Raw genomic sequence first — 25,369 nt, 5'->3', positions numbered from 1 at the left:
ACTGTAGTGATTGTTTTGATATAGTTTGTTTCATTATTCTAACTGTAGTGATTGTTTTGATATAGTTTGTTTCATTATTCTAACTGTAGTGATTGTTTTGATATAGTTTGTTTCATTATTCTAACTGTAGTGATTGTTTTGATATAGTTTGTTTTCATTAGTTTGTTTCATTATTTAACTGTAGTGATTGTTTTGATATAGTTTGTTTCATTATTCTAACTGTAGTGATTGTTTTGATATAGTTTGTTTCATTATTCTAACTGTAGTGATTGTTTTGATATAGTTTGTTTCATTATTCTAACTGTAGTGATTGTTTTGATTGTAACTGTTGATTGTTTTATAGTTTGTTTCATTATTCTAACTGTAGTGATTGTTTTGATATAGTTTGTTTCATTATTCTAACTGTGTGATTGTTTTGATATAGTTTGTTTCATTATTTAACTGTAGTGATTGTTTAGATATAGTTTGTTTCATTATTCTAACTGTAGTGATTGTTTTGATATAGTTTGTTTCATTATTCTAACTGTAGTGATTGTTTTGATATAGTTTGTTTCATTATTCTAACTGTAGTGATTGTTTTGATATAGTTTGTTTCATTATTCTAACTGTAGTGATTGTTTTGATATAGTTTGTTTCATTATTCTAACTGTAGTGATTGTTTTGATATAGTTTGTTTCATTATTCTAACTGTAGTGATTGTTTTGATATAGTTTGTTTCATTATTCTAACTGTAGTGATTGTTTTGATATAGTTTGTTTCATTATTCTAACTGTAGTGATTGTTTTGATATAGTTTGTTTCATTATTCTAACTGTAGTGATTGTTTTGATATAGTTTGTTTCATTATTCTAACTGTAGTGATTGTTTTGATATAGTTTGTTTCATTATTCTAACTGTAGTGATTGTTTTGATATAGTTTGTTTCATTATTCTAACTGTAGTGATTGTTTTGATATAGTTTGTTTCATTATTCTAACTGTAGTGATTGTTTTGATATAGTTTGTTTCATTATTCTAACTGTAGTGATTGTTTTGATATAGTTTGTTTCATTATTCTAACTGTAGTGATTGTTTTGATATAGTTTGTTTCATTATTCTAACTGTAGTGATTGTTTTGATATAGTTTGTTTCATTATTCTAACTGTAGTGATTGTTTTGATATAGTTTGTTTCATTATTCTAACTGTAGTGATTGTTTTGATATAGTTTGTTTCATTATTCTAACTGTAGTGATTGTTTTGATATAGTTTGTTTCATTATTCTAACTGTAGTGATTGTTTTGATATAGTTTGTTTCATTATTCTAACTGTAGTGATTGTTTTGATATAGTTTGTTTCATTATTCTAACTGTAGTGATTGTTTTGATATAGTTTGTTTCATTATTCTAACTGTAGTGATTGTTTTGATATAGTTTGTTTCATTATTCTAACTGTAGTGATTGTTTTGATATAGTTTGTTTCATTATTCTAACTGTAGTGATTGTTTTGATATAGTTTGTTTCATTATTCTAACTGTAGTGATTGTTTTGATATAGTTTGTTTCATTATTTAACTGTAGTGATTGTTTTGATATACTGTAGTGATTGTTTTGATATAGTTTGTTTCATTATTCTAACTGTAGTGATTGTTTTGATATAGTTTGTTTCATTATTCTAACTGTAGTGATTGTTTTGATATAGTTTGTTTCATTATTCTAACTGTAGTGATTGTTTTGATATAGTTTTCATTATTCTAACTGTAGTGATTGTTTTGATATAGTTGTTTCATTATTCTAACTGTATGATTGTTTTGATATAGTTTCATTATTCTAACTGTAGTGATTGTTTTGATTATAGTTTGTTTCATTATTCTAACTGTAGTGATTGTTTTGATATAGTTTGTTTCATTATTCTAACTGTAGTGATTGTTTTGATATAGTTTGTTTCATTATTCTAACTGTAGTGATTGTTTTGATATAGTTTGTTTCATTATTCTAACTGTAGTGATATAGTTTGTTTCATTATTCTAACTGTAGTGATTGTTTTGATATAGTTTGTTTCATTATTCTAACTGTAGTGATTGTTTTGATATAGTTTGTTTCATTATTCTAACTGTAGTGATTGTTTTGATATAGTTTGTTTCATTATTCTAACTGTAGTGATTGTTTTGATATAGTTTGTTTCATTATTCTAACTGTAGTGATTGTTTTGATATAGTTTGTTTCATTATTCTAACTGTAGTGATTGTTTTGATATAGTTTGTTTCATTATTCTAACTGTAGTGATTGTTTTGATATAGTTTGTTTCATTATTCTAACTGTAGTGATTGTTTTGATATAGTTTGTTTCATTATTCTAACTGTGTGATTGTTTTGATATAGTTTGTTTCATTATTTAACTGTAGTGATTGTTTTGATATAGTTTGTTTCATTATTCTAACTGTAGTGATTGTTTTGATATAGTTTGTTTCATTATTCTAACTGTAGTGATTGTTTTGATATAGTTTGTTTCATTATTCTAACTGTAGTGATTGTTTTGATATAGTTTGTTTCATTATTCTAACTGTAGTGATTGTTTTGATATAGTTTGTTTCATTATTCTAACTGTAGTGATTGTTTTGATATAGTTTGTTTCATTATTCTAACTGTAGTGATTGTTTTGATATAGTTTGTTTCATTATTCTAACTGTAGTGATTGTTTTGATATAGTTTGTTTCATTATTCTAACTGTAGTGATTGTTTTGATATAGTTTGTTTCATTATTCTAACTGTAGTGATTGTTTTGATATAGTTTGTTTCATTATTCTAACTGTAGTGATTGATTTTGATATAGTTTGTTTGATTATTCTAACTGTAGTGATTGTTTTGATATAGTTTGTTTCATTATTCTAACTGTAGTGATTGTTTTGATATAGTTTGTTTCATTATTCTAACTGTAGTGATTGTTTTGATATAGTTTGTTTCATTATTCTAACTGTAGTGATTGTTTTGATATAGTTTGTTTCATTATTCTAACTGTAGTGATTGTTTTGATATAGTTTGTTTCATTATTCTAACTGTAGTGATTGTTTTGATATAGTTTGTTTCATTATTCTAACTGTAGTGATTGTTTTGATATAGTTTGTTTCATTATTCTAACTGTAGTGATTGTTTTGATATAGTTTGTTTCATTATTCTAACTGTAGTGATTGTTTTGATATAGTTTGTTTCATTATTCTAACTGTAGTGATTGTTTTGATATAGTTTGTTTCATTATTCTAACTGTAGTGATTGTTTTGATATAGTTTGTTTCATTATTCTAACTGTAGTGATTGTTTTGATATAGTTTGTTTCATTATTCTAACTGTAGTGATTGTTTTGATATAGTTTGTTTCATTATTCTAACTGTAGTGATTGTTTTGATATAGTTTGTTTCATTATTCTAACTGTAGTGATTGTTTTGATATAGTTTGTTTCATTATTCTAACTGTAGTGATTGTTTTGATATAGTTTGTTTCATTATTCTAACTGTAGTGATTGTTTTGATATAGTTTGTTTCATTATTCTAACTGTAGTGATTGTTTTGATATAGTTTGTTTCATTATTCTAACTGTAGTGATTGTTTTGATATAGTTTGTTTCATTATTCTAACTGTAGTGATTGTTTTGATATAGTTTGTTTCATTATTCTAACTGTAGTGATTGTTTTGATATAGTTTGTTTCATTATTCTAACTGTAGTGATTGTTTTGATATAGTTTGTTTCATTATTCTAACTGTAGTGATTGTTTTGATATAGTTTGTTTCATTATTCTAACTGTAGTGATTGTTTTGATATAGTTTGTTTCATTATTCTAACTGTAGTGATTGTTTTGATATAGTTTGTTTCATTATTCTAACTGTAGTGATTGTTTTGATATAGTTTGTTTCATTATTCTAACTGTAGTGATTGTTTTGATATAGTTTGTTTCATTATTCTAACTGTAGTGATTGTTTTGATATAGTTTGTTTCATTATTCTAACTGTAGTGATTGTTTTGATATAGTTTGTTTCATTATTCTAACTGTAGTGATTGTTTTGATATAGTTTGTTTCATTATTCTAACTGTAGTGATTGTTTTGATATAGTTTGTTTCATTATTCTAACTGTAGTGATTGTTTTGATATAGTTTGTTTCATTATTCTAACTGTAGTGATTGTTTTGATATAGTTTGTTTCATTATTCTAACTGTAGTGATTGTTTTGATATAGTTTGTTTCATTATTCTAACTGTAGTGATTGTTTTGATATAGTTTGTTTCATTATTCTAACTGTAGTGATTGTTTTGATATAGTTTGTTTCATTATTCTAACTGTAGTGATTGTTTTGATATAGTTTGTTTCATTATTCTAACTGTAGTGATTGTTTTGATATAGTTTGTTTCATTATTCTAACTGTAGTGATTGTTTTGATATAGTTTGTTTCATTATTCTAACTGTAGTGATTGTTTTGATATAGTTTGTTTCATTATTCTAACTGTAGTGATTGTTTTGATATAGTTTGTTTCATTATTCTAACTGTAGTGATTGTTTTGATATAGTTTGTTTCATTATTCTAACTGTAGTGATTGTTTTGATATAGTTTGTAACTGTAGTGTTTGATTAGTTTGTTTCATTCTAACTGTAGTGATTGTTTTGATATAGTTTGTTTCATTATTCTAACTGTAGTGATTGTTTTGATATAGTTTGTTTCATTATTCTAACTGTAGTGATTGTTTTGATATAGTTTGTTTCATTATTCTAACTGTAGTGATTGTTTTGATATAGTGTGTTTCATTATTTTCATTGTTTTTATTCTAACTGTAGTGATTGTTTTGATATAGTTTGTTTCATTATTCTAACTGTAGTGATTGTTTTGATATAGTTTGTTTCATTATTCTAACTGTAGTGATTGTTTTGATATAGTTTGTTTCATTATTCTAACTGTAGTGATTGTTTTGATATAGTTTGTTTCATTATTCTAACTGTAGTGATTGTTTTGATATAGTTTGTTTCATTATTCTAACTGTAGTGATTGTTTTGATATAGTTTGTTTCATTATTCTAACTGTAGTGATTGTTTTGATATAGTTTGTTTCATTATTCTAACTGTAGTGATTGTTTTGATATAGTTTGTTTCATTATTCTAACTGTAGTGATTGTTTTGATATAGTTTGTTTCATTATTCTAACTGTAGTGATTGTTTTGATATAGTTTGTTTCATTATTCTAACATTATTCTAACTGTAGTGATTGTTTTGATATAGTTTGTTTCATTATTCTAACTGTAGTGATTGTTTTGATATAGTTTGTTTCATTATTCTAACTGTAGTGATTGTTTTGATATAGTTTGTTTCATTATTCTAACTGTAGTGATTGTTTTGATATAGTTTGTTTCATTATTCTAACTGTAGTGATTGTTTTGATATAGTTTGTTTCATTATTCTAACTGTAGTGATTGTTTTGATATAGTTTGTTTCATTATTCTAACTGTAGTGATTGTTTTGATATAGTTTGTTTCATTATTCTAACTGTAGTGATTGTTTTGATATAGTTTGTTTCATTATTCTAACTGTAGTGATTGTTTTGATATAGTTTGTTTCATTATTCTAACTGTAGTGATTGTTTTGATATAGTTTGTTTCATTATTCTAACTGTAGTGATTGTTTTGATATAGTTTGTTTCATTATTCTAACTGTAGTGATTGTTTTGATATAGTTTGTTTCATTATTCTAACTGTAGTGATTGTTTTGATATAGTTTGTTTCATTATTCTAACTGTAGTGATTGTTTTGATATAGTTTGTTTCATTATTCTAACTGTAGTGATTGTTTTGATATAGTTTGTTTCATTATTCTAACTGTAGTGATTGTTTTGATATAGTTTGTTTCATTATTCTAACTGTAGTGATTGTTTTGATATAGTTTGTTATTGTAACTGTAGTGATTGTTTTGTTTGTTTCATTATTCTAACTGTAGTGATTGTTTTGATATAGTTTGTTTCATTATTCTAACTGTAGTGATTGTTTTGATATAGTTTGTTTCATTATTCTAACTGTAGTGATTGTTTTGATATAGTTTGTTTCATTATTCTAACTGTAGTGATTGTTTTGATATAGTTTGTTTCATTATTCTAACTGTAGTGATTGTTTTGATATAGTTTGTTTCATTATTCTAACTGTAGTGATTGTTTTGATATAGTTTGTTTCATTATTCTAACTGTAGTGATTGTTTTGATATAGTTTGTTTCATTATTCTAACTGTAGTGATTGTTTTGATATAGTTTGTTTCATTATTCTAACTGTAGTGATTGTTTTGATATAGTTTGTTTCATTATTCTAACTGTAGTGAGTTTAGTTTCATTATTCTAACTGTAGTGATTGTTTTGATATAGTTTGTTTCATTATTCTAACTGTAGTGATTGTTTTGATATAGTTTGTTTCATTATTCTAACTGTAGTGATTGTTTTGATATAGTTTGTTTCATATATTCTAACTGTAGTGATTGTTTTGATATAGTTTGTTTCATTATTCTAACTGTAGTGATTGTTTTGATATAGTTTGTTTCATTATTCTAACTGTAGTGATTGTTTTGATATAGTTTGTTTCATTATTCTAACTGTAGTGATTGTTTTGATATAGTTTGTTTCATTATTCTAACTGTAGTGATTGTTTTGATATAGTTTGTTTCATTATTCTAACTGTAGTGATTGTTTTGATATAGTTTGTTTCATTATTCTAACTGTAGTGATTGTTTTGATATAGTTTGTTTCATTATTCTAACTGTAGTGATTGTTTTGATATAGTTTGTTTCATTATTCTAACTGTAGTGATTGTTTTGATATAGTTTGTTTCATTATTCTAACTGTAGTGATTGTTTTGATATAGTTTGTTTCATTATTCTAACTGTAGTGATTGTTTTGATATAGTTTGTTTCATTATTCTAACTGTAGTGATTGTTTTGATATAGTTTGTTTCATTATTCTAACTGTAGTGATTGTTTTGATATAGTTTGTTTCATTATTCTAACTGTAGTGATTGTTTTGATATAGTTTGTTTCATTATTCTAACTGTAGTGATTGTTTTGATATAGTTTGTTTCATTATTCTAACTGTAGTGATTGTTTTGATATAGTTTGTTTCATTATTCTAACTGTAGTGATTGTTTTGATATAGTTTGTTTCATTATTCTAACTGTAGTGATTGTTTTGATATAGTTTGTTTCATTATTCTAACTGTAGTGATTGTTTTGATATAGTTTGTTTCATTATTCTAACTGTAGTGATTGTTTTGATATAGTTTGTTTCATTATTCTAACTGTAGTGATTGTTTTGATATAGTTTGTTTCATTATTCTAACTGTAGTGATTGTTTTGATATAGTTTGTTTCATTATTCTAACTGTAGTGATTGTTTTGATATTGTTTCATTATTCTAACTGTAGTGATTGTTTTGATATAGTTTGTTTCATTATTCTAACTGTAGTGATTGTTTTGATATAGTTTGTTTCATTATTCTAACTGTAGTGATTGTTTTGATATAGTTTGTTTCATTATTCTAACTGTAGTGATTGTTTTGATATAGTTTGTTTCATTATTCTAACTGTAGTGATTGTTTTGATATAGTTTGTTTCATTATTCTAACTGTAGTGATTGTTTTGATATAGTTTGTTTCATTATTCTAACTGTAGTGATTGTTTTGATATAGTTTGTTTCATTATTCTAACTGTAGTGATTGTTTTGATATAGTTTGTTTCATTATTCTAACTGTAGTGATTGTTTTGATATAGTTTGTTTCATTATTCTAACTGTAGTGATTGTTTTGATATAGTTTGTTTCATTATTCTAACTGTAGTGATTGTTTTGATATAGTTTGTTTCATTATTCTAACTGTAGTGATTGTTTTGATATAGTTTGTTTCATTATTCTAACTGTAGTGATTGTTTTGATATAGTTTGTTTCATTATTCTAACTGTAGTGATTGTTTTGATATAGTTTGTTTCATTATTCTAACTGTAGTGATTGTTTTGATATAGTTTGTTTCATTATTCTAACTGTAGTGATTGTTTTGATATAGTTTGTTTCATTATTCTAACTGTAGTGATTGTTTTGATATAGTTTGTTTCATTATTCTAACTGTAGTGATTGTTTTGATATAGTTTGTTTCATTATTCTAACTGTAGTGATTGTTTTGATATAGTTTGTTTCATTATTCTAACTGTAGTGATTGTTTTGATATAGTTTGTTTCATTATTCTAACTGTAGTGATTGTTTTGATATAGTTTGTTTCATTATTCTAACTGTAGTGATTGTTTTGATATAGTTTGTTTCATTATTCTAACTGTAGTGATTGTTTTGATATAGTTTGTTTCATTATTCTAACTGTAGTGATTGTTTTGATATAGTTTGTTTCATTATTCTAACTGTAGTGATTGTTTTGATATAGTTTGTTTCATTATTCTAACTGTAGTGATTGTTTTGATATAGTTTGTTTCATTATTCTAACTGTAGTGATTGTTTTGATATAGTTTGTTTCATTATTCTAACTGTAGTGATTGTTTTGATATAGTTTGTTTCATTATTCTAACTGTAGTGATTGTTTTGATATAGTTTGTTTCATTATTCTAACTGTAGTGATTGTTTTGATATAGTTTGTTTCATTATTCTAACTGTAGTGATTGTTTTGATATAGTTTGTTTCATTATTCTAACTGTAGTGATTGTTTTGATATAGTTTGTTTCATTATTCTAACTGTAGTGATTGTTTTGATATAGTTTGTTTCATTATTCTAACTGTAGTGATTGATTGTTTTGATATAGTTTGTTTCATTATTCTAACTGTAGTGATTGTTTTGATATAGTTTGTTTCATTATTCTAACTGTAGTGATTGTTTTGATATAGTTTGTTTCATTATTCTAACTGTAGTGATTGTTTTGATATAGTTTGTTTCATTATTGTAACTGTAGTGATTGTTTTGATATAGTTTGTTTCATTATTCTAACTGTAGTGATTGTTTTGATATAGTTTGTTTCATTATTCTAACTGTAGTGATTGTTTTGATATAGTTTGTTTCATTATTCTAACTGTAGTGATTGTTTTGATATAGTTTGTTTCATTATTCTAACTGTAGTGATTGTTTTGATATAGTTTGTTTCATTATTCTAACTGTAGTTTGTTTCATTATTCTAACTGTGATTGTTTTGATATAGTTTGTTTCATTATTCTAACTGTAGTGATTGTTTTGATATAGTTTGTTTCATTATTCTAACTGTAGTGATTGTTTTGATATAGTTTGTTTCATTATTCTAACTGTAGTGATTGTTTTGATATAGTTTGTTTCATTATTCTAACTGTAGTGATTGTTTTGATATAGTTTGTTTCATTATTCTAACTGTAGTGATTGTTTTGATATAGTTTGTTTCATTATTGTAACTGTAGTGATTGTTTTGATATAGTTTGTTTCATTATTCTAACTGTAGTGATTGTTTTGATATAGTTTGTTTCATTATTGTAACTGTAGTGATTGTTTTGATATAGTTTGTTTCATTATTCTAACTGTAGTGATTGTTTTGATATAGTTTGTTTCATTATTCTAACTGTAGTGATTGTTTTGATATAGTTTGTTTCATTATTCTAACTGTAGTGATTGTTTTGATATAGTTTGTTTCATTATTCTAACTGTAGTAGTGATTAGTTTGTTTCATTATTCTGTAGTGATTGTTTTGATTTAGTTTGTTTAACTGTTGTGATTGTTTTGATATAGTTTGTTTCATTATTCTAACTGTAGTGATTGTTTTGATATAGTTTGTTTCATTATTCTAACTGTAGTGATTGTTTTGATATAGTTTGTTTCATTATTCTAACTGTAGTGATTGTTTTGATATAGTTTGTTTCATTATTCTAACTGTAGTGATTGTTTTGATATAGTTTGTTTCATTATTCTAACTGTGTATTGTGATATAGTTTGTTTTGATATAGATATTGTTTCATTATTCTAACTGTAGTGATTGTTTTGATATAGTTTGTTTCATTATTCTAACTGTAGTGATTGTTTTGATATAGTTTGTTTCATTATTCTAACTGTAGTGATTGTTTTGATATAGTTTGTTTCATTATTCTAACTGTAGTGATTGTTTTGATATAGTTTGTTTCATTATTCTAACTGTAGTGATTGTTTTGATATAGTTTGTTTCATTATTAACTGTAGTGATTGTTTTGATAACTGTAGTGATTGTTTTGATATAGTTTGTTTCATTATTCTAACTGTAGTGATTGTTTTGATATAGTTTGTTTCATTATTCTAACTGTAGTGATTGTTTTGATATAGTTTGTTTCATTATTCTAACTGTAGTGATTGTTTTGATATAGTTTGTTTCATTATTCTAACTGTAGTGATTGTTTTGATATAGTTTGTTTCATTATTCTAACTGTAGTGATTGTTTTGATATAGTTTGTTTCATTATTCTAACTGTAGTGATTGTTTTGATATAGTTTGTTTCATTATTCTAACTGTAGTGATTGTTTTGATATAGTTTGTTTCATTATTCTAACTGTAGTGATTGTTTTGATATAGTTTGTTTCATTATTCTAACTGTAGTGATTGTTTTGATATAGTTTGTTTCATTATTCTAACTGTAGTGATTGTTTTGATATAGTTTGTTTCATTATTCTAACTGTAGTGATTGTTTTGATATAGTTTGTTTCATTATTCTAACTGTAGTGATTGTTTTGATATAGTTTGTTTCATTATTCTAACTGTAGTGATTGTTTTGATATAGTTTGTTTCATTATTCTAACTGTAGTGATTGTTTTGATATAGTTTGTTTCATTATTCTAACTGTAGTGATTGTTTTGATATAGTTTGTTTCATTATTCTAACTGTAGTGATTGTTTTGATATAGTTTGTTTCATTATTCTAACTGTAGTGATTGTTTTGATATAGTTTGTTTCATTATTCTAACTGTAGTGATTGTTTTGATATAGTTTGTTTCATTATTCTAACTGTAGTGATTGTTTTGATATAGTTTGTTTCATTATTCTAACTGTAGTGATTGTTTTGATATAGTTTGTTTCATTATTCTAACTGTAGTGATTGTTTTGATATAGTTTGTTTCATTATTCTAACTGTAGTGATTGTTTTGATATAGTTTGTTTCATTATTCTAACTGTAGTGATTGTTTTGATATAGTTTGTTTCATTATTCTAACTGTAGTGATTGTTTTGATATAGTTTGTTTCATTATTCTAACTGTAGTGATTGTTTTGATATAGTTTGTTTCATTATTCTAACTGTAGTGATTGTTTTGATATAGTTTGTTTCATTATTCTAACTGTAGTGATTGTTTTGATATAGTTTGTTTCATTATTTTAACTGTAGTGATTGTTTTGATATAGTTTGTTTCATTATTCTAACTGTAGTGATTGTTTTGATATAGTTTGTTTCATTATTCTAACTGTAGTGATTGTTTTGATATAGTTTGTTTCATTATTCTAACTGTAGTGATTGTTTTGATATAGTTTGTTTCATTATTCTAACTGTAGTGATTGTTTTGATATAGTTTGTTTCATTATTCTAACTGTAGTGATTGTTTTGATATAGTTTGTTTCATTATTCTAACTGTAGTGATTGTTTTGATATAGTTTGTTTCATTATTCTAACTGTAGTGATTGTTTTGATATAGTGTGTTTCATTATTCTAACTGTAGTGATTGTTTTGATATAGTTTGTTTCATTATTCTAACTGTAGTCATTGTTTTGATATAGTTTGTTTCATTATTCTAACTGTAGTGATATTTTTGATATAGTTTGTTTCATTATTTTAACTGTAGTGATTGTTTTGATATAGTTTGTTTCATTATTCTAACTGTAGTGATTGTTTTGATATAGTTTGTTTCATTATTCTAACTGTAGTGATTGTTTTGATATAGTTTGTTTCATTATTGTAACTGTAGTGATTGTTTTGATATAGTTTGTTTCATTATTCTTACTGTAGTGATTGTTTTGATATAGTGTGTTTCATTATTCTAACTGTAGTGATTGTTTTGATTTAGTTTGTTTCATTATTCTAACTGTAGTGATTGTTTTGATTTAGTTTGTTTCATTATTCTAACTGTAGTGATTGTTTTGATATAGTGTGTTTCATTATTCTAACTGTAGTGATTGTTTTGATTTAGTTTGTTTCATTATTCTAACTGTAGTGATTGTTTTGATTTAGTTTGTTTCATTATTCTAACTGTAGTGATTGTTTTGATATAGTTTGTTTCATTATTCTAACTGTAGTGATTGTTTTGATATAGTTTGTTTCATTATTCTAACTGTAGTGATTGTTTTAAAGAAATGTAAACAGTCATTTGTAGTTTCATGTATTAAAATTATAAATGTTTTTACCTTTGTTCAGTTCTGTGTTTCATTTTGTTTTTTCAAGTGTAATTGATGGTTTGAAAGTTTATCTCTGACTCTGAAGGTAGTTATAGATGTTAAATATGTATATTAAAATTATGTGAGATGTTTGTGAGTCTGAGCAATGTATTCAGATTGTGGATCACTTTTGTAAGATATTATTTAAGTTATAAAAAAAAGAAATGTTGAATTTTAACAGTTGTTTCATAGAAAGTTATTTTAATTTCTATGCACAACTTAGATCTGTGTTTGGGATTTAATAATAAACAATTTGTTTGAATGAAAATGTGAACTGAATATATGAACTTCAGCACTACTGTATTTCCCAAAGTGTGAAACTTGTTTCCTCAGGGGGCACAAGTGATTAAGTGAGTCAATAATTCAGTGATATAAAATTAAATTTATATATTTTAATTAAAATAATAATTAATTAATACAATATATGTAGCATTTTAATATGCATTAATATGTTACGTCTTGTCACTTGACTTGCTCTTTTGCTCATTTAAAAAAACAAGGTGTGTGTGTGTGTGTGAAAGAAAGCATATTTATTTAAGGTGAAGGGTGAACAAAGTTTCTGAAATACTTCTGTTGTATGTGTTTCCCGTAATAATATATAATTTGTTTATGTGTTTGCCGTAATAATATATAATTTCTGTTTATGTGTTTGCCGTAATAATATATAATTTCTGTTGTATGTGTTTGCCGTAATAATATATAATTTCTGTTGTATGTGTTTGCCGTAATAATATATAATTTCTGTTGTATGTGTTTGCCGTAATAATATATAATTTCTGTTGTATGTGTTTGCCGTAATAATATATAATTTCTGTTGTATGTGTTTGCCGTAATAATATATAATTTCTGTTGTATGTGTTTGCCGTAATAATATATAATTTCTGTTGTATGTGTTTGCCGTAATAATATATAATTTCTGTTGTATGTGTTTGCCGTAATAATATATAATTTCTGTTGTATGTGTTTGCCGTAATAATATATAATTTCTTTGAACAAAGAGTGTGAACTGAGTGTATTAATTTGATTCTGTAAAGTATTGAAATCTGTCCAATTGAAGTAGAGAAATCTCCATTTAAAATCACTGGTATTTCAAGTAATTGTCAAACATATTCTACCTAAGGATTCTTTGTTTTTGGAATTTATCATTGTATTTAAGACTGCACTTTGTAATGGGTGTTGTAAATGATAAAAGAATTTTTTTTTTAAATCACAATATATATAAATGGTTGACCTTTTACCAGAAACATATGCTCACTGTGCTGTATTTTACCTACCTTTTAAAACTAATTGACCTTTTGGATTGTTCAGGCACTGTTCTTGTATTATCATGAAATATGGCGTGATGATTGGTAGTTTGTGTGACTTTACATCACTATAACTGTGAGAATAGTTTTTGACGAATCTTTGTTTAACACTACACATTCCCTAGGATTTCTAAACAACTACCAGTTTCATCAACAAGTAATGTCACATAAGTGGCTTTTTATGTGTCATAAACACCCATTTCTTGGCTTCATTAACCACTGAGAGACAGCACATTGTATAAAGAAACAATTTACTGATGATGCATGTGGGATTATTTTAAACTGTTAGTTTTTATTTGTTAGATTTGTATCCCATTATAACAAGTGTTTCCATATTTTCATTTGTTAGATTTGTACCATCTTACAATTGTTTCCATATTTTAATTTATTAGATTTGTACTATTATAATAAGTGTTTCCATATTTTCATTTGTTAGATTTGTACCGTTATAACAAATGTTTCCATATTTTCATTTGTTAGGTTTGTACCATTATAACAAATGTTTCCATATTTTCATTTGTTATGTTTGTACCATTATAACAAATGTTTCCATATTTTCATTTGTTAGGTTTGTACCATTATAACAAATGTTTCCATATTTTCATTTGTTAGGTTTGTGCCATTATAACAAATGTTTGCATTCTTTTAACTTTCTTTAGACCTCATTAGAGCCAGAAAGAATGAGCATACCTCTATCTCAGTTCCAGGATTTAAGTGAGTTTTTTAAATTTATATTTATGATAAGATACCAGATTTTGTACAAAAAATGTAAAGTTGTGTTTCTTGACAACCTGTAATGATTTTAAGCAAATTAAACTTTGATTAAATGTGTTCAGTATGGTTTTTACCCCAAGAAAAGATTTATTTTGGGGGGGATGTAAAAAAGGAGGTTGGTACTTAAAGAATCAAGACTGGACCACAAAAGGTCAGATCCACAGTTTGACATACTCCCAACTGGGCTGGTTGTGAGAGGAAGTGTAGTAATTTTCTGTATAATAATTTTTTTATTTTGTAAATTCACACGTTTAAACTTGTATTTTACCTTGAACATGTATGCTTGTTTAAACTTGTATTTTACCTTGAACATGTATGCTTGTTTAAACTTGTATTTTACGTTGAACATGTATGCTTGTTTAAACTTGTGTTTTACCTTGTAGATGTACGCTTGTTTAGACTTCTGTTTCACCTCGTACAGGTACGCTTGTTTAATCTTGTGTTTCACCTCGTGCAGGTACGCTTGTTTAATCTTGTGTTTCACCTCATACAGGTACGCTTTTTTAATCTTGTGTTTCACCTCGTACAGGTACGCTTGTTTAATCTTGTGTTTCACCTCGTGCAGGTACGCTTGTTTAATCTTGTGTTTTACCCTGTAATTGTACCTTCTGTTTTCGTAAATGAAATTATCCTGGATTCTATATCAGTGAGGTCTTCCCCTCGGTGTGGATTCCTGTACGTGATGAGGAGACCTCCCAGGGAAGGTTCTGTTTTTTCAGGTTACCTCCTCTGGGATCTAAACATCCACCAACGTGGTAGCTGTATGTGGTGACCTGTGAAGGGGAGGAGAGGATTCTGGTGGTTGAGGGGTCCAACCCCAACACATCACTTTGGCCTTGAATTCCTGTAGATGGGCAGCCTTGGGGTGGCCCCCTTGGAATAATCGGCTGGTCCACTTGGGCTTGGGTCAACCAAGTACCAGTGCTGGAAGTTTTCAATGGGTGTTGTGGACATTGTGTCTGATGGTGGTGTTTGGGTATAGTGGTCACGAAACCCTGGCATTGCTGTAGTGTCATTGCTTGACACTGTAGTGCGTCCCCTCGTAGGGCTACATGGTGGGTGGGGTCAGTGGGCACCGAAATTTTATTTTTTCCTATGGATCCTCCAAATAAAAATTAAAATAAAATGGTGGAAATACAGTCAATAGGTAAACGACCACGTCTTGAAGACTCTGAGCAGCAATCTTCAACCCCTGTACCATCAGTTGTACCTCATTTTCTTATCCTACATTCTCTTTCAGAGAAACCTCTAGGGCAAATGTCCTCCTTATTTTATTCAGAAGGGACTGGAGAGACTTGCTGGCTCTCCAAAGTCAGTAAAGAAGCTTTGATCTGGAGACATATTGGTTGAAACATCCACATCCCCACACAGTGAACTTCTCTTGAATTCAAAGGCAATTGGGGATATACCTATTGAGGTTACACCTCATGCTACCTTGAATTCATCATGAGGAGTTATTGTTGAGAGGGATTTGAAGAATGTCCCTGAGTCAGAGATTCTCGCTGGTTTCTCCACTCAATGAGTTTCTGCAGTGAGGCGCATCTCAACTCGCAAAGATGGAATTATGATGTTAACAAATATCCTAGTTTTGACATTTACATCACCACGTGCACCTGCTTCCGTCAAAGCAGGTTATTTAAATTGTAGGTACTGCCATACATTCCAAACCTTCTCCGATGTTTCCAGTGTCAGAGGTTCGGTCACTCAAAGATGTCATTGTCGTGGTTCCCTGACATGTGCTAGTTGTGTTGGCAAGGATCACAATACCTATGAGTGTGAAATGGACCAACATTGTGTCAACTGCAATGGTTCTCACCCTTCCTACTTTTGTTCTTGCCCTAAATGGTTGGAGGAAAAAAGAGGTACAGCATTTGAAAACGACTCATAACATTACTTACCCTGAGGCTTGAAAGTTGCTGTCCACCACTTCATCTCAGACATATGCTGCTGCACTTTGTTCCACAACTACAGTGGAAGTGCAGACAGATCTCTCTATGCCTCCAAGAGAATTGTTCTCAAAACAAATGAAAAGCCTTTTGACCTCCATGGTTAAAAAGGTTGATGAATCAACTTCTACACCCATCTCTGTTCCTCCCATACATTCTAACAAATCCCAAGATCCACATTCTTTGGTTCCAGGTCCAGGCATTTCTTTGGATACATCTTTTTCTTCCACCCCAAGATGAAAAACAATCATTCGTTCATGTCCTCAGTCACTGGAATCCTCTTCCAACAACAAAGACCTGCCCAATTGACCCAGGGCAGGATCCATGGAGGTCAATAAACCTCCCCCCAAATAAGCACAGTAAGGAAAAAAGACATGGTTGTAAACAGAAGGGTTCTCCAGCCAATTTGCCTACACATCATTAAAAAATGGCCACCTTGATACAATGGAACTGTCGAGGTTTACGTTCTAATCTGGATGACATCAAAACACTGATTGCTTCCTACCATCCTGTATGTCTTTCCTTACAGTCACCTTGCGGCAGTTTTCTCTGTACAGAAATGACAGGCTGTGTGATGGCGAGTGTATGGAGGGGTGGCACTGTTGGTTGATCAGCAAGTGCTCACCCTGTCTTTGTCACTCAACACACCCTTGGAAGATGAAGCCATCTGTGTTTCCTTGGGTCATACCGTTACTGTTTGTTCTCTCTATCTGTCACCTGGAGACACACATGATCAATCAGACCTTGATACTCTCGTTGAACAGTTGCTGTCTCCCTTTTTAATCCTGGGGGAATTTAATGGACATCATCCCCTTCTGGGGAAGTGCTGTTATTGATAGAGGGGTCGCTCTGTAGAGCATATGCTCTCTGATCACAACCTTTCTCTTTTCAATACTGGTTCTTACACTTATTTTCATGCACCTAGTTAGTCCTTTACTGCTATTGATCTCTCAGTTTGCTCCCTTTCATTATTCTTTCATTTTTCATGGATGGTTGACAATAATCCACGAGGCAGTGATAATTTTTCTATACTTTTGAGAGAGACTGGCCATGGTCAATGCCACCCAACCTGTGTGCCCTGGTGGAAGCTGGATCAGGTAAACTGGTCCTCTTTCACTGCTCTCACAGAACATGATCCTGCCATTGTCTGTAAGCCATCAATAGATGACTGTGTGGCATCAGTAAGTGACTGTGTTATACAAGCAGCTGCTTAATGTATTCCTAAAACATCGACATGTTTCCCACGATATTGCTTGTCCATGGTGAAATATTGCCTGCCACATGGCATGGAAGGCTCAAAAATGGGCCTGAGATACTTTTCATAGGTATCCTGTACTCGAACCGAATTGCTTTCCAGCAGGCCGAGAGCACATGCCAGGTGGGTAAGATGTCAAAGCCAGAAGGAATCTTGGATTAAGTTCACAACTGGCATATCTTCTACCACCAGTTCCAAGGTCATATAGGACAGGATTCGAAAGGTCAGTGGGCACTACAATTCTGTCTCCTTCTCGATCTTACTCTCTGATGGCCAAGAAGTAGCTGATATCCAGAGCATCGCTGATCCTTTAGGTGAAAGCTTTTGCCGGGTATCTAGCACTTCTGCTTGTTCCTCCACCTTCTTGGCCATCAAGACTCGGGCAGAGCGTTCACCTCTTTCCTTTGGAACTGACTGTCTCTATGACTATAATCGTCCCTTTACACTGGTGGAAATGAAACTGGCCCTTCATTGGTCTGGCAGTACATCTGTTGGACCAGATGATGTACACTATGGCATGTTGCACCATCTATCTTCTGGTTCTCTTGATATTTTTTTAATTGTTTTTAACTGGATCTGGCAGGAGATTGGTTTTCCTAATGCCTGGTGCCAGGCTATTATCTTACATTTCTCTAAGCCTGGGAAATATCTCAAACTACTCTCTAACTGCTTTGACGAGCTGTTTCTGTAAGACCTCAGAGAGGACGGTTAATGCTCATCTTGTTTAGTTCCTCAAATCAAACAACCTCCTCTTGCCCACCCAGTGTGGGTTCTGACGGCAGCACTCCACCATGGACCATCTGATTCGACTTAAAACGTCAATCAGAGAAGCCTTTCTCAAACAACAACATGGAAGTATGGCATTTTGCTAGACCTCCATATGTATGGGTTACATGGTCATTTACCCATTTTTATTAAAAAATTTTTAATGGACAGGAAATTCCAAGTTTGTTTTGGTTTGACACTATCCTGTACTTTTCTACAGGAACTTGGAGTCCCTCAGGGCTGTGTTTTGAGTGTCACACTTTTCAGTACAAAGATTAATGCCATCACTGAACAACTCCCTCTCACTGTTGCAAACTGGCTCTATGTTGACGAATTTTACATCTTGTGTCAGTCGTCGAACATGAGATATGTTGAGCGGCAATTACAAACTGCCCTTAATCGTGTACTGAAGTGGACCACGGCAAACGGCTTTAATTTCTCTCTCTCTAAAACTGTTTGCATGCACTTTTGCTGCCAATGGGGTATTCACCCTGATATTGAACTCCGTATCAGTGAAGTTTCGCTGCCTGTGGTCCCTGAGACCAAGTTCTTGGGGCTTATCTTTGACTGCAAGCTGACCTTTATACCACACTTAAAGCAGGTACAGGTCAAATGCACAAGAGCACTGAACATCTTCCGTGTCCTCTCTTTTACCACTTGGGGAGCAGATCGATGTTCTATGTTAAAGATATATCGTGCTTTTATTGGATCGAAACTCGACTATGGATCACTGGCCTTAAAGATGCTGGACCTCATTCATCATCAAGGACTTTGGCTCTGCACTGGGGCTTTCTGCATCTCCCTAGTTCATAGCTTATATGTAGTATCTCATGAACCTTTCCACCTGGGGTTGTGTCTTCCTTCCTCAGTGGGCCTTACTTTTTCAGAACAGATGATCTGCCATTGCTCCTTTTGGCCTTCGTGTCCAAGCAGAATTGGTTGATTTGGGTCTGTCCTTGGATAACATTGCAGTATCTACTGGTCAGTCCATCCCACCATGGCTTATTACAATCCCCAAATGTGACCTTTCTTTAAGTCATCTGAGAAAAGCAGATACTCCCTGTTGGAAGTACCATCTTTTCTTTACTGAACATCTTTCAAACAATCTTTCCGTTCCAATTTATATGGATGGTTTCAAATCAGGTGACTCTGTGGGTTCTGCCATGGTTGCGGTTCGGTGGGTTGCACACAAAATCCCCCTCAACATCTTCTGTACATCATCTTTCACTGCTGAACTGTATGCCAATTTTCTTGCCCTGGATCATATTGAAGCTGAGCATTACTCCAACTGTACTATGTACACTGACTCGCTTAGTTCTCCACTGGTCCTGGAATTGCTTCACATTGGTTCACATCCTGTTCTCATTGATATTCAAAACCAACTGGCCCATTTCTCTTTAACATCTACTTCTATCCAGTTTTTGTGGATACCAGGCCACGTTGGTATTCATGGGAACGAGCTTGCAGACACGGCAGCTAAATCTATCTGCTCTGGCACTGTCACCACTGTGCCTATTCCATACATTGACTATGGCCCTGTATTCAAGGCTTGGCTCCGTGCCAGCTGGTAGTTGACTTGGAGTGAGTAACAGGAGAACAAGCTTTTCCAAGTAAAACCCTATATTGGAATTTGGCCATCTTCCTTCCATAAGGATCAAAAAGAGGAAGTCGTTCTTACTAGACTACGCATTAGTCACAGTTTTTTAACTCATCGCTTTCTTTTATCAGGAACTGATGCACCAGTGTGTAGTCTGTGTAATACTCAGATCACAATAAGCCATATTCTATTTTCTTGCCATCGTTACGATTCTCAACAATGGCATTGGTGATGGTAACACTGTCCACCTTGATAAAGTTTTTAGTTTTTTAAAGGCCATTAATCTTTTTAATGTCATTTAAGTGTTTTAAATTTATACATTAAACCTTTTTTAATGTAGTTCTCTTTTAAGAATCACGATCTCTCCCAGTTCGATTTGAAATCAGAAAATGGCTGTAACATTAAATAACTCAACACCAGGACTGGAAAGGCTAACTTCAGGTGACTAACACTGCTGTTTGAACTGTCCGTTTGAACTACCATTTAGTCATCCTGGCGACTTATTATTACAACTTTTCTGCATGTATTTTAAAACTTATAACTTTACTTTTTGAAAATGGCCATAATGACACATAACCTGGAACCAGGACCAACCAGGAAAGGCCAACTTCAGGTGACTGACGGTGGTTCTTGTACTTACCTGTTAGTCTTCCTGGCAGGTTATGATAATTACCATTATGCTACAGAAAGTCTTTTACAACTTCTCTTACTGTGGTTTCTCTCTTAACATTGTAGACTAGATGTCAACATTGGTTTTATGCAATTTATGTTTTTCAATGCTCTTTTGTTTTACCTTCATTTCCTTTTATGAATTTTACTACATTTACTTTATTTTTACTTTTTTACCGGATGTTTGGCACAGAGAGCCTAGCTGCTTTGTGCCATAAAACACTAAATCAACCAACCAACCAACCAGTGGGGTCTTTCTCACTTTGTAATGGTTCTTGAAAGGAAGACCATGATTTTAAAATTTGTATTTTGTTTTTACATAATCCTCCAGCAGGTGGTATTAATAGTAATATCTTGTATTTGTATCTCTTTAGATCCAAGCTTAGAAAGTGAACCTGGACCTGTTACGAGTGGAAATCTCCCAGTAAATCCAAAAAATGGTCTAGAGAACAGTTGTCTAACGTCACTTCTATCAGGTGCTTATGGCCCTTAAGGAATTATCAAAATAAATTAGTGTTTAACAATGTGTCCAAGTCTAGTACAATAAACCAAGTTTTTAGTTTTTACTTCATAGTTACCTCTTGTCATCATTACCAGTTGGTTTAGGTTATGAGTATAAATATTGTTGGTTTTCCATTTCAGATTGTTTTAGTATTCATGTGCGACATTAGTCCTAGCAAATGGTTATTTAAAATGTGTCTCAGTTGTACTTTTTTAACAATGTGTGTGTCTCAGTCAAACATAAAAGCTGTGCAGCTGAGTGATAGTGTTAACTAATTACACCTTTGTATGGTATAAGTACAGTTACTAAATGATTACCAAGCAGGTGTGAAGAAGGCTTTTCCTGTTGATGCACCTGAAGGAAACCTGGAGGTGAAAGAGGGAACTAAAGTCGCAGGAAATGGAAGTCTTCAGGATATAGACATGTCACAGTTTCAAGGTAAAGTGCCTAATTATTTTATAAGGCAGAGATGTCACAACCATGGGTACTGGGGTTTCAATAGCACCTGTAGTTTTACTTATTTGACTTGTATATAGACACTAAATAATAATATATTCACTTTTTGCCTTCAGATTACAAACATTTATTGTGTAACCTATGCTATTGTTTATATCCTGTTCTAATGTGTGAACCTTTGTACTAAACTCCACTGACACCAAGTTCTGTTTTTGTAATTGTAAAACAGGTCATTAATCAACTTTGTTTTGCTTTCCTTGACAAAAAGCAAAGATGTAATTGTGCTCAAAGTTTATGAATCCATATCTTTACTCTAATATTGCATGCATGTATGTATCTTCATTACATGCATAAGTAAGAAGAAAGGTGTAATAACTAAACTACCTTGTCAAGGTGCTTTGTTAGTAAGTTTACAACTTACAACACTAACACTCAAGGTGTTATTATGCATGGTAAACAGGATATTGATAGCAAATCCTAGAGTTTTATGTTAAAACACTCAATCAGTTTAGCATAATATTATTGGTTATGGAACGTTTGCATTTTGTGTTTTTTTGTCTCGACAGCTATGATGGAAAACATGAAATCTATCGATCCTGTAAAACAAGAACAGTTAGCTGACTTAGCTACTTCCATCAATACTGTTCTGGGAGAGGCCTGTCTCGGAACCTTTGGGCCATTTACCTCAACATTTTCTAATCCAGTATCTTTGCCTACATCTGTCTCTATAACAGACACTCGTCCATTTAATCCTGGTCTGGGTGAGTAAATAGTTTGTGTTTTTATAGGAATTCTTATGCGTTAATTGTAAATACAACATTGCATAAGGTTACGACTGGTGCACACATGCACATAAGGAAGTAACCAATAGACATTCATAAGTTGTTGTTGTTTTTTGCTACTACTTAATAGTTCAGAAAAGAGAGTAAATCTTCTATAATAACTGAAGTATTCAAAATTAAATTTTTGTTTTGGGTTCTGTAACCATTTGAAGACCTAAATATTGTATAGAGTATTGGATTTGGCCAAAATCAAGCACAACTTTTGCTGAGAAAAGTGGAAAATTTGTCTAACTTGTGAAGATGTTACAAATCAATGTCATATTGGTTGAGTTGTTTCAAAATGTTGTCTAACTAGTTAATATGTTACAAATGAATGTCCTACTGGTTGAGTTGTTTCAAAATGTTGTATAACTTGTTAATATGTTACAAATGAATGTCCTACTGGTTGAGTTGTTTCACAATGTTGTATGACTTGTTAATATGTTACAAATGAATGTCCTACTGGTTGAGTTGTTTCACAATGTTGTATGACTTGTTAATATGTTACAAATGAATGTCCTACTGGTTGAGTTGTTTCACAATGTTGTATGACTTGTTAATATGTTACAAATGAATGTCCTACTGGTTGAGTTATTTCAAAATGTTGTCTAACTTGGTAAGATGTTACAAATGAATGTCCTACTGGTTGAGTTGTTTCAAAATGTTGTATAACTTGTTAATATGTTACAAATGAATGTCCTACTGGTTGAGTTGTTTCACAATGTTGTATGACTTGTTAATATGTTACAAATGAATGTCCTACTGGTTGAGTTGTTTCAAATTGTTGTATAACTTGGTAAGATGTTACAAATGAATGTCCTACTGGTTGAGTTGTTTCAAAATGTTGTATAACTTGTTAATATGTTACAAATGAATGTCTTACTGGTTGAGTTGTTTCAAAATGTTGTATAACTTGTTAATATGTTACAAATGAATGTCCTACTGGTTGAGTTGTTTCAAAATGTTGTATAACTTGTTAATATGTTACAAATGAATGTCTTACTGGTTGAGTTGTTTCAAAATGTTGTATAACTTGTTAATATGTTACAAATGAATGTCCTATTGGTTGAGTTGTTTCAAAATGTTGTCTAACTTATTAAGATGTTACAAATCAGTGTCATGTAGAGTGGGTAATTGTAAAGTTAGTTCAAGCTGGTTGAGATGTTACAAAACCACTTCAGATACAATGGAATAAAACAGTACCACAGCGGCTAAAATGTTGAAAAAAATGTACCACTCTTGATACAATCCTACGAAGCTGTACCACAATTGCTAAGATGTTGCAAAGCAATGCTACAATGTTTAAAAATGTTGTGAAACAATACCACTCTGGCTACAATGCTACAATGTTTAAAAATGTTGTGAAACAATACCACTCTGGCTACAATGCTACAATGTTTAAAAATGTTGTGAAACAATACCACTCTGGCTACAATGCTACAATGTTTAAAAAAATGTTGTGAAACAATACCACTCTGGCTACAATGCTACAATGTTTAAAAATGTTGTGAAACAATACCACTCTGGCTACAATGCTACAATGTTTAAAAATGTTGTGAAACAATACCACTCTGGTTACAATGCTACAATGTTTAAAAATGTTGTGAAACAATACCACTCTGGCTACAATGCTACAATATTTAAAAATGTTGTGAAACAATACAACTCTGGTTACAATGCTACAATGTTTAAAAATGTTGTGAAACAATACCACTCTGGTTACAATGCTACAATGTTTAAAAATGTTGTGAAACAATACAACTCTGGCTACAATGCTACAATGTTTAAAAATGTTGTGAAACAATACAACACTGGTTACAATGCTACAATGTTTAAAAATGTTGTGAAACAATACCACTCTGGCTACAGTGCTACAATGTTTAAAAATGTTGTGAAACAATACAACTCTGGCTACAATGCTACAATGTTTAAAAATGTTGTGAAACAATACAACTCTGGCTACAATGCTACAATGTTTAAAAATGTTGTGGAACAATAACACTGGTTACAATGCTACAATGTTTAAAAATGTTGTGAAACAACACCACTCTGGCTACAATGTTTAAAAATGTTGTGAAACAATACCACTCTGGTTACAGTGCTACAAATGGTGCCACAATGGCTAAAATGTTCCAAAATAATATCACGGCTGTTAAAATATTTTAAAATAATGCCATGCTAGTTAATGAGGTGTCACATTAATTCCACATTAGTTAAAATGTTGCAAGTAATGTTATACTGACTGCAATGCATGTTTCAAAACTTGTTTTCAGCATTAAAATGCTGATGATAAACTATTAAGAAAGGTAATAAGGAATTGACAAATGTTTCATGTGTGAAATGTTATGATTTATAAAACTCACACACATGCACATGTATTCTCTGTTACACACTAGCTTTTTTAAATTAACAAAAAGTGATATAAACTTCTTTCTGTGTTCTTAGTGTCTGACTGTCGTCAGTTGTCAAGGGCTCAGCCACTCCTGAAGGACATTCAAAGTCCAACAAGTACCTTTTCTTCTGAGAACAGTAACCTCTCATATGGGTCACACTCTGAGGTAAGAATAGACCAGATCAATTTAGTAGGTCCAGCTGTGCTTTATCAACAAGCTAAGCATACTAAAACAGATTACCATATTTAGCATTGATCGTGTGTTCTCATTAGATCAACAGAAATGGTTTGTGAAAGGTTCCTTCAGTATGTCATTGCCTTATATCCAATCATACTTTGAGATACAGGTAACTATAGAGTTTCTGTTTCTTGTTACTCAACTAATTTTATTTTATTTTTAAAGAAAAGTTTATACATGAAATTTGTTCTCGCACTTTAAACACTGAATTCTTACTTTAACTACTTAAGTACTAGTTTACTGAGAAGTAAGTTTGTATATCAGTTTCTTGAGGAAAAA

The 25,369-nt window shown here is 30.6% G+C and overlaps 1 protein-coding gene across 1 annotated transcript in view; it reads left to right on the top strand.

Moving 5' to 3' along the window:
- The window catches only part of LOC143253986 (uncharacterized), a 49,734-nt gene extending 24,617 nt beyond the window's left edge, over positions 1-25,117 (top strand). Inside the window, exons 5-9 of the mRNA XM_076508669.1 lie at positions 14,335-14,389; positions 21,056-21,157; positions 21,508-21,621; positions 22,206-22,400; positions 24,906-25,117. Of these exons, the coding sequence (XP_076364784.1) occupies positions 14,356-14,389; positions 21,056-21,157; positions 21,508-21,621; positions 22,206-22,400; positions 24,906-25,102 (642 nt within the window). The 5' untranslated portion in view covers positions 14,335-14,355 and the 3' untranslated portion in view covers positions 25,103-25,117. The remainder of the gene's footprint in view (positions 1-14,334; positions 14,390-21,055; positions 21,158-21,507; positions 21,622-22,205; positions 22,401-24,905) is intronic.
- The last annotated feature ends 252 nt before the right edge of the window (positions 25,118-25,369 follow it).

Source organism: Tachypleus tridentatus, chromosome 6 (genome assembly GCF_004210375.1).
Source record: "Tachypleus tridentatus isolate NWPU-2018 chromosome 6, ASM421037v1, whole genome shotgun sequence".
NCBI lineage: Eukaryota > Metazoa > Arthropoda > Merostomata > Xiphosura > Limulidae > Tachypleus > Tachypleus tridentatus.
Note: the sequence above shows the minus strand (reverse complement) of the source record. Positions and strands in the feature narration are given on the sequence as shown.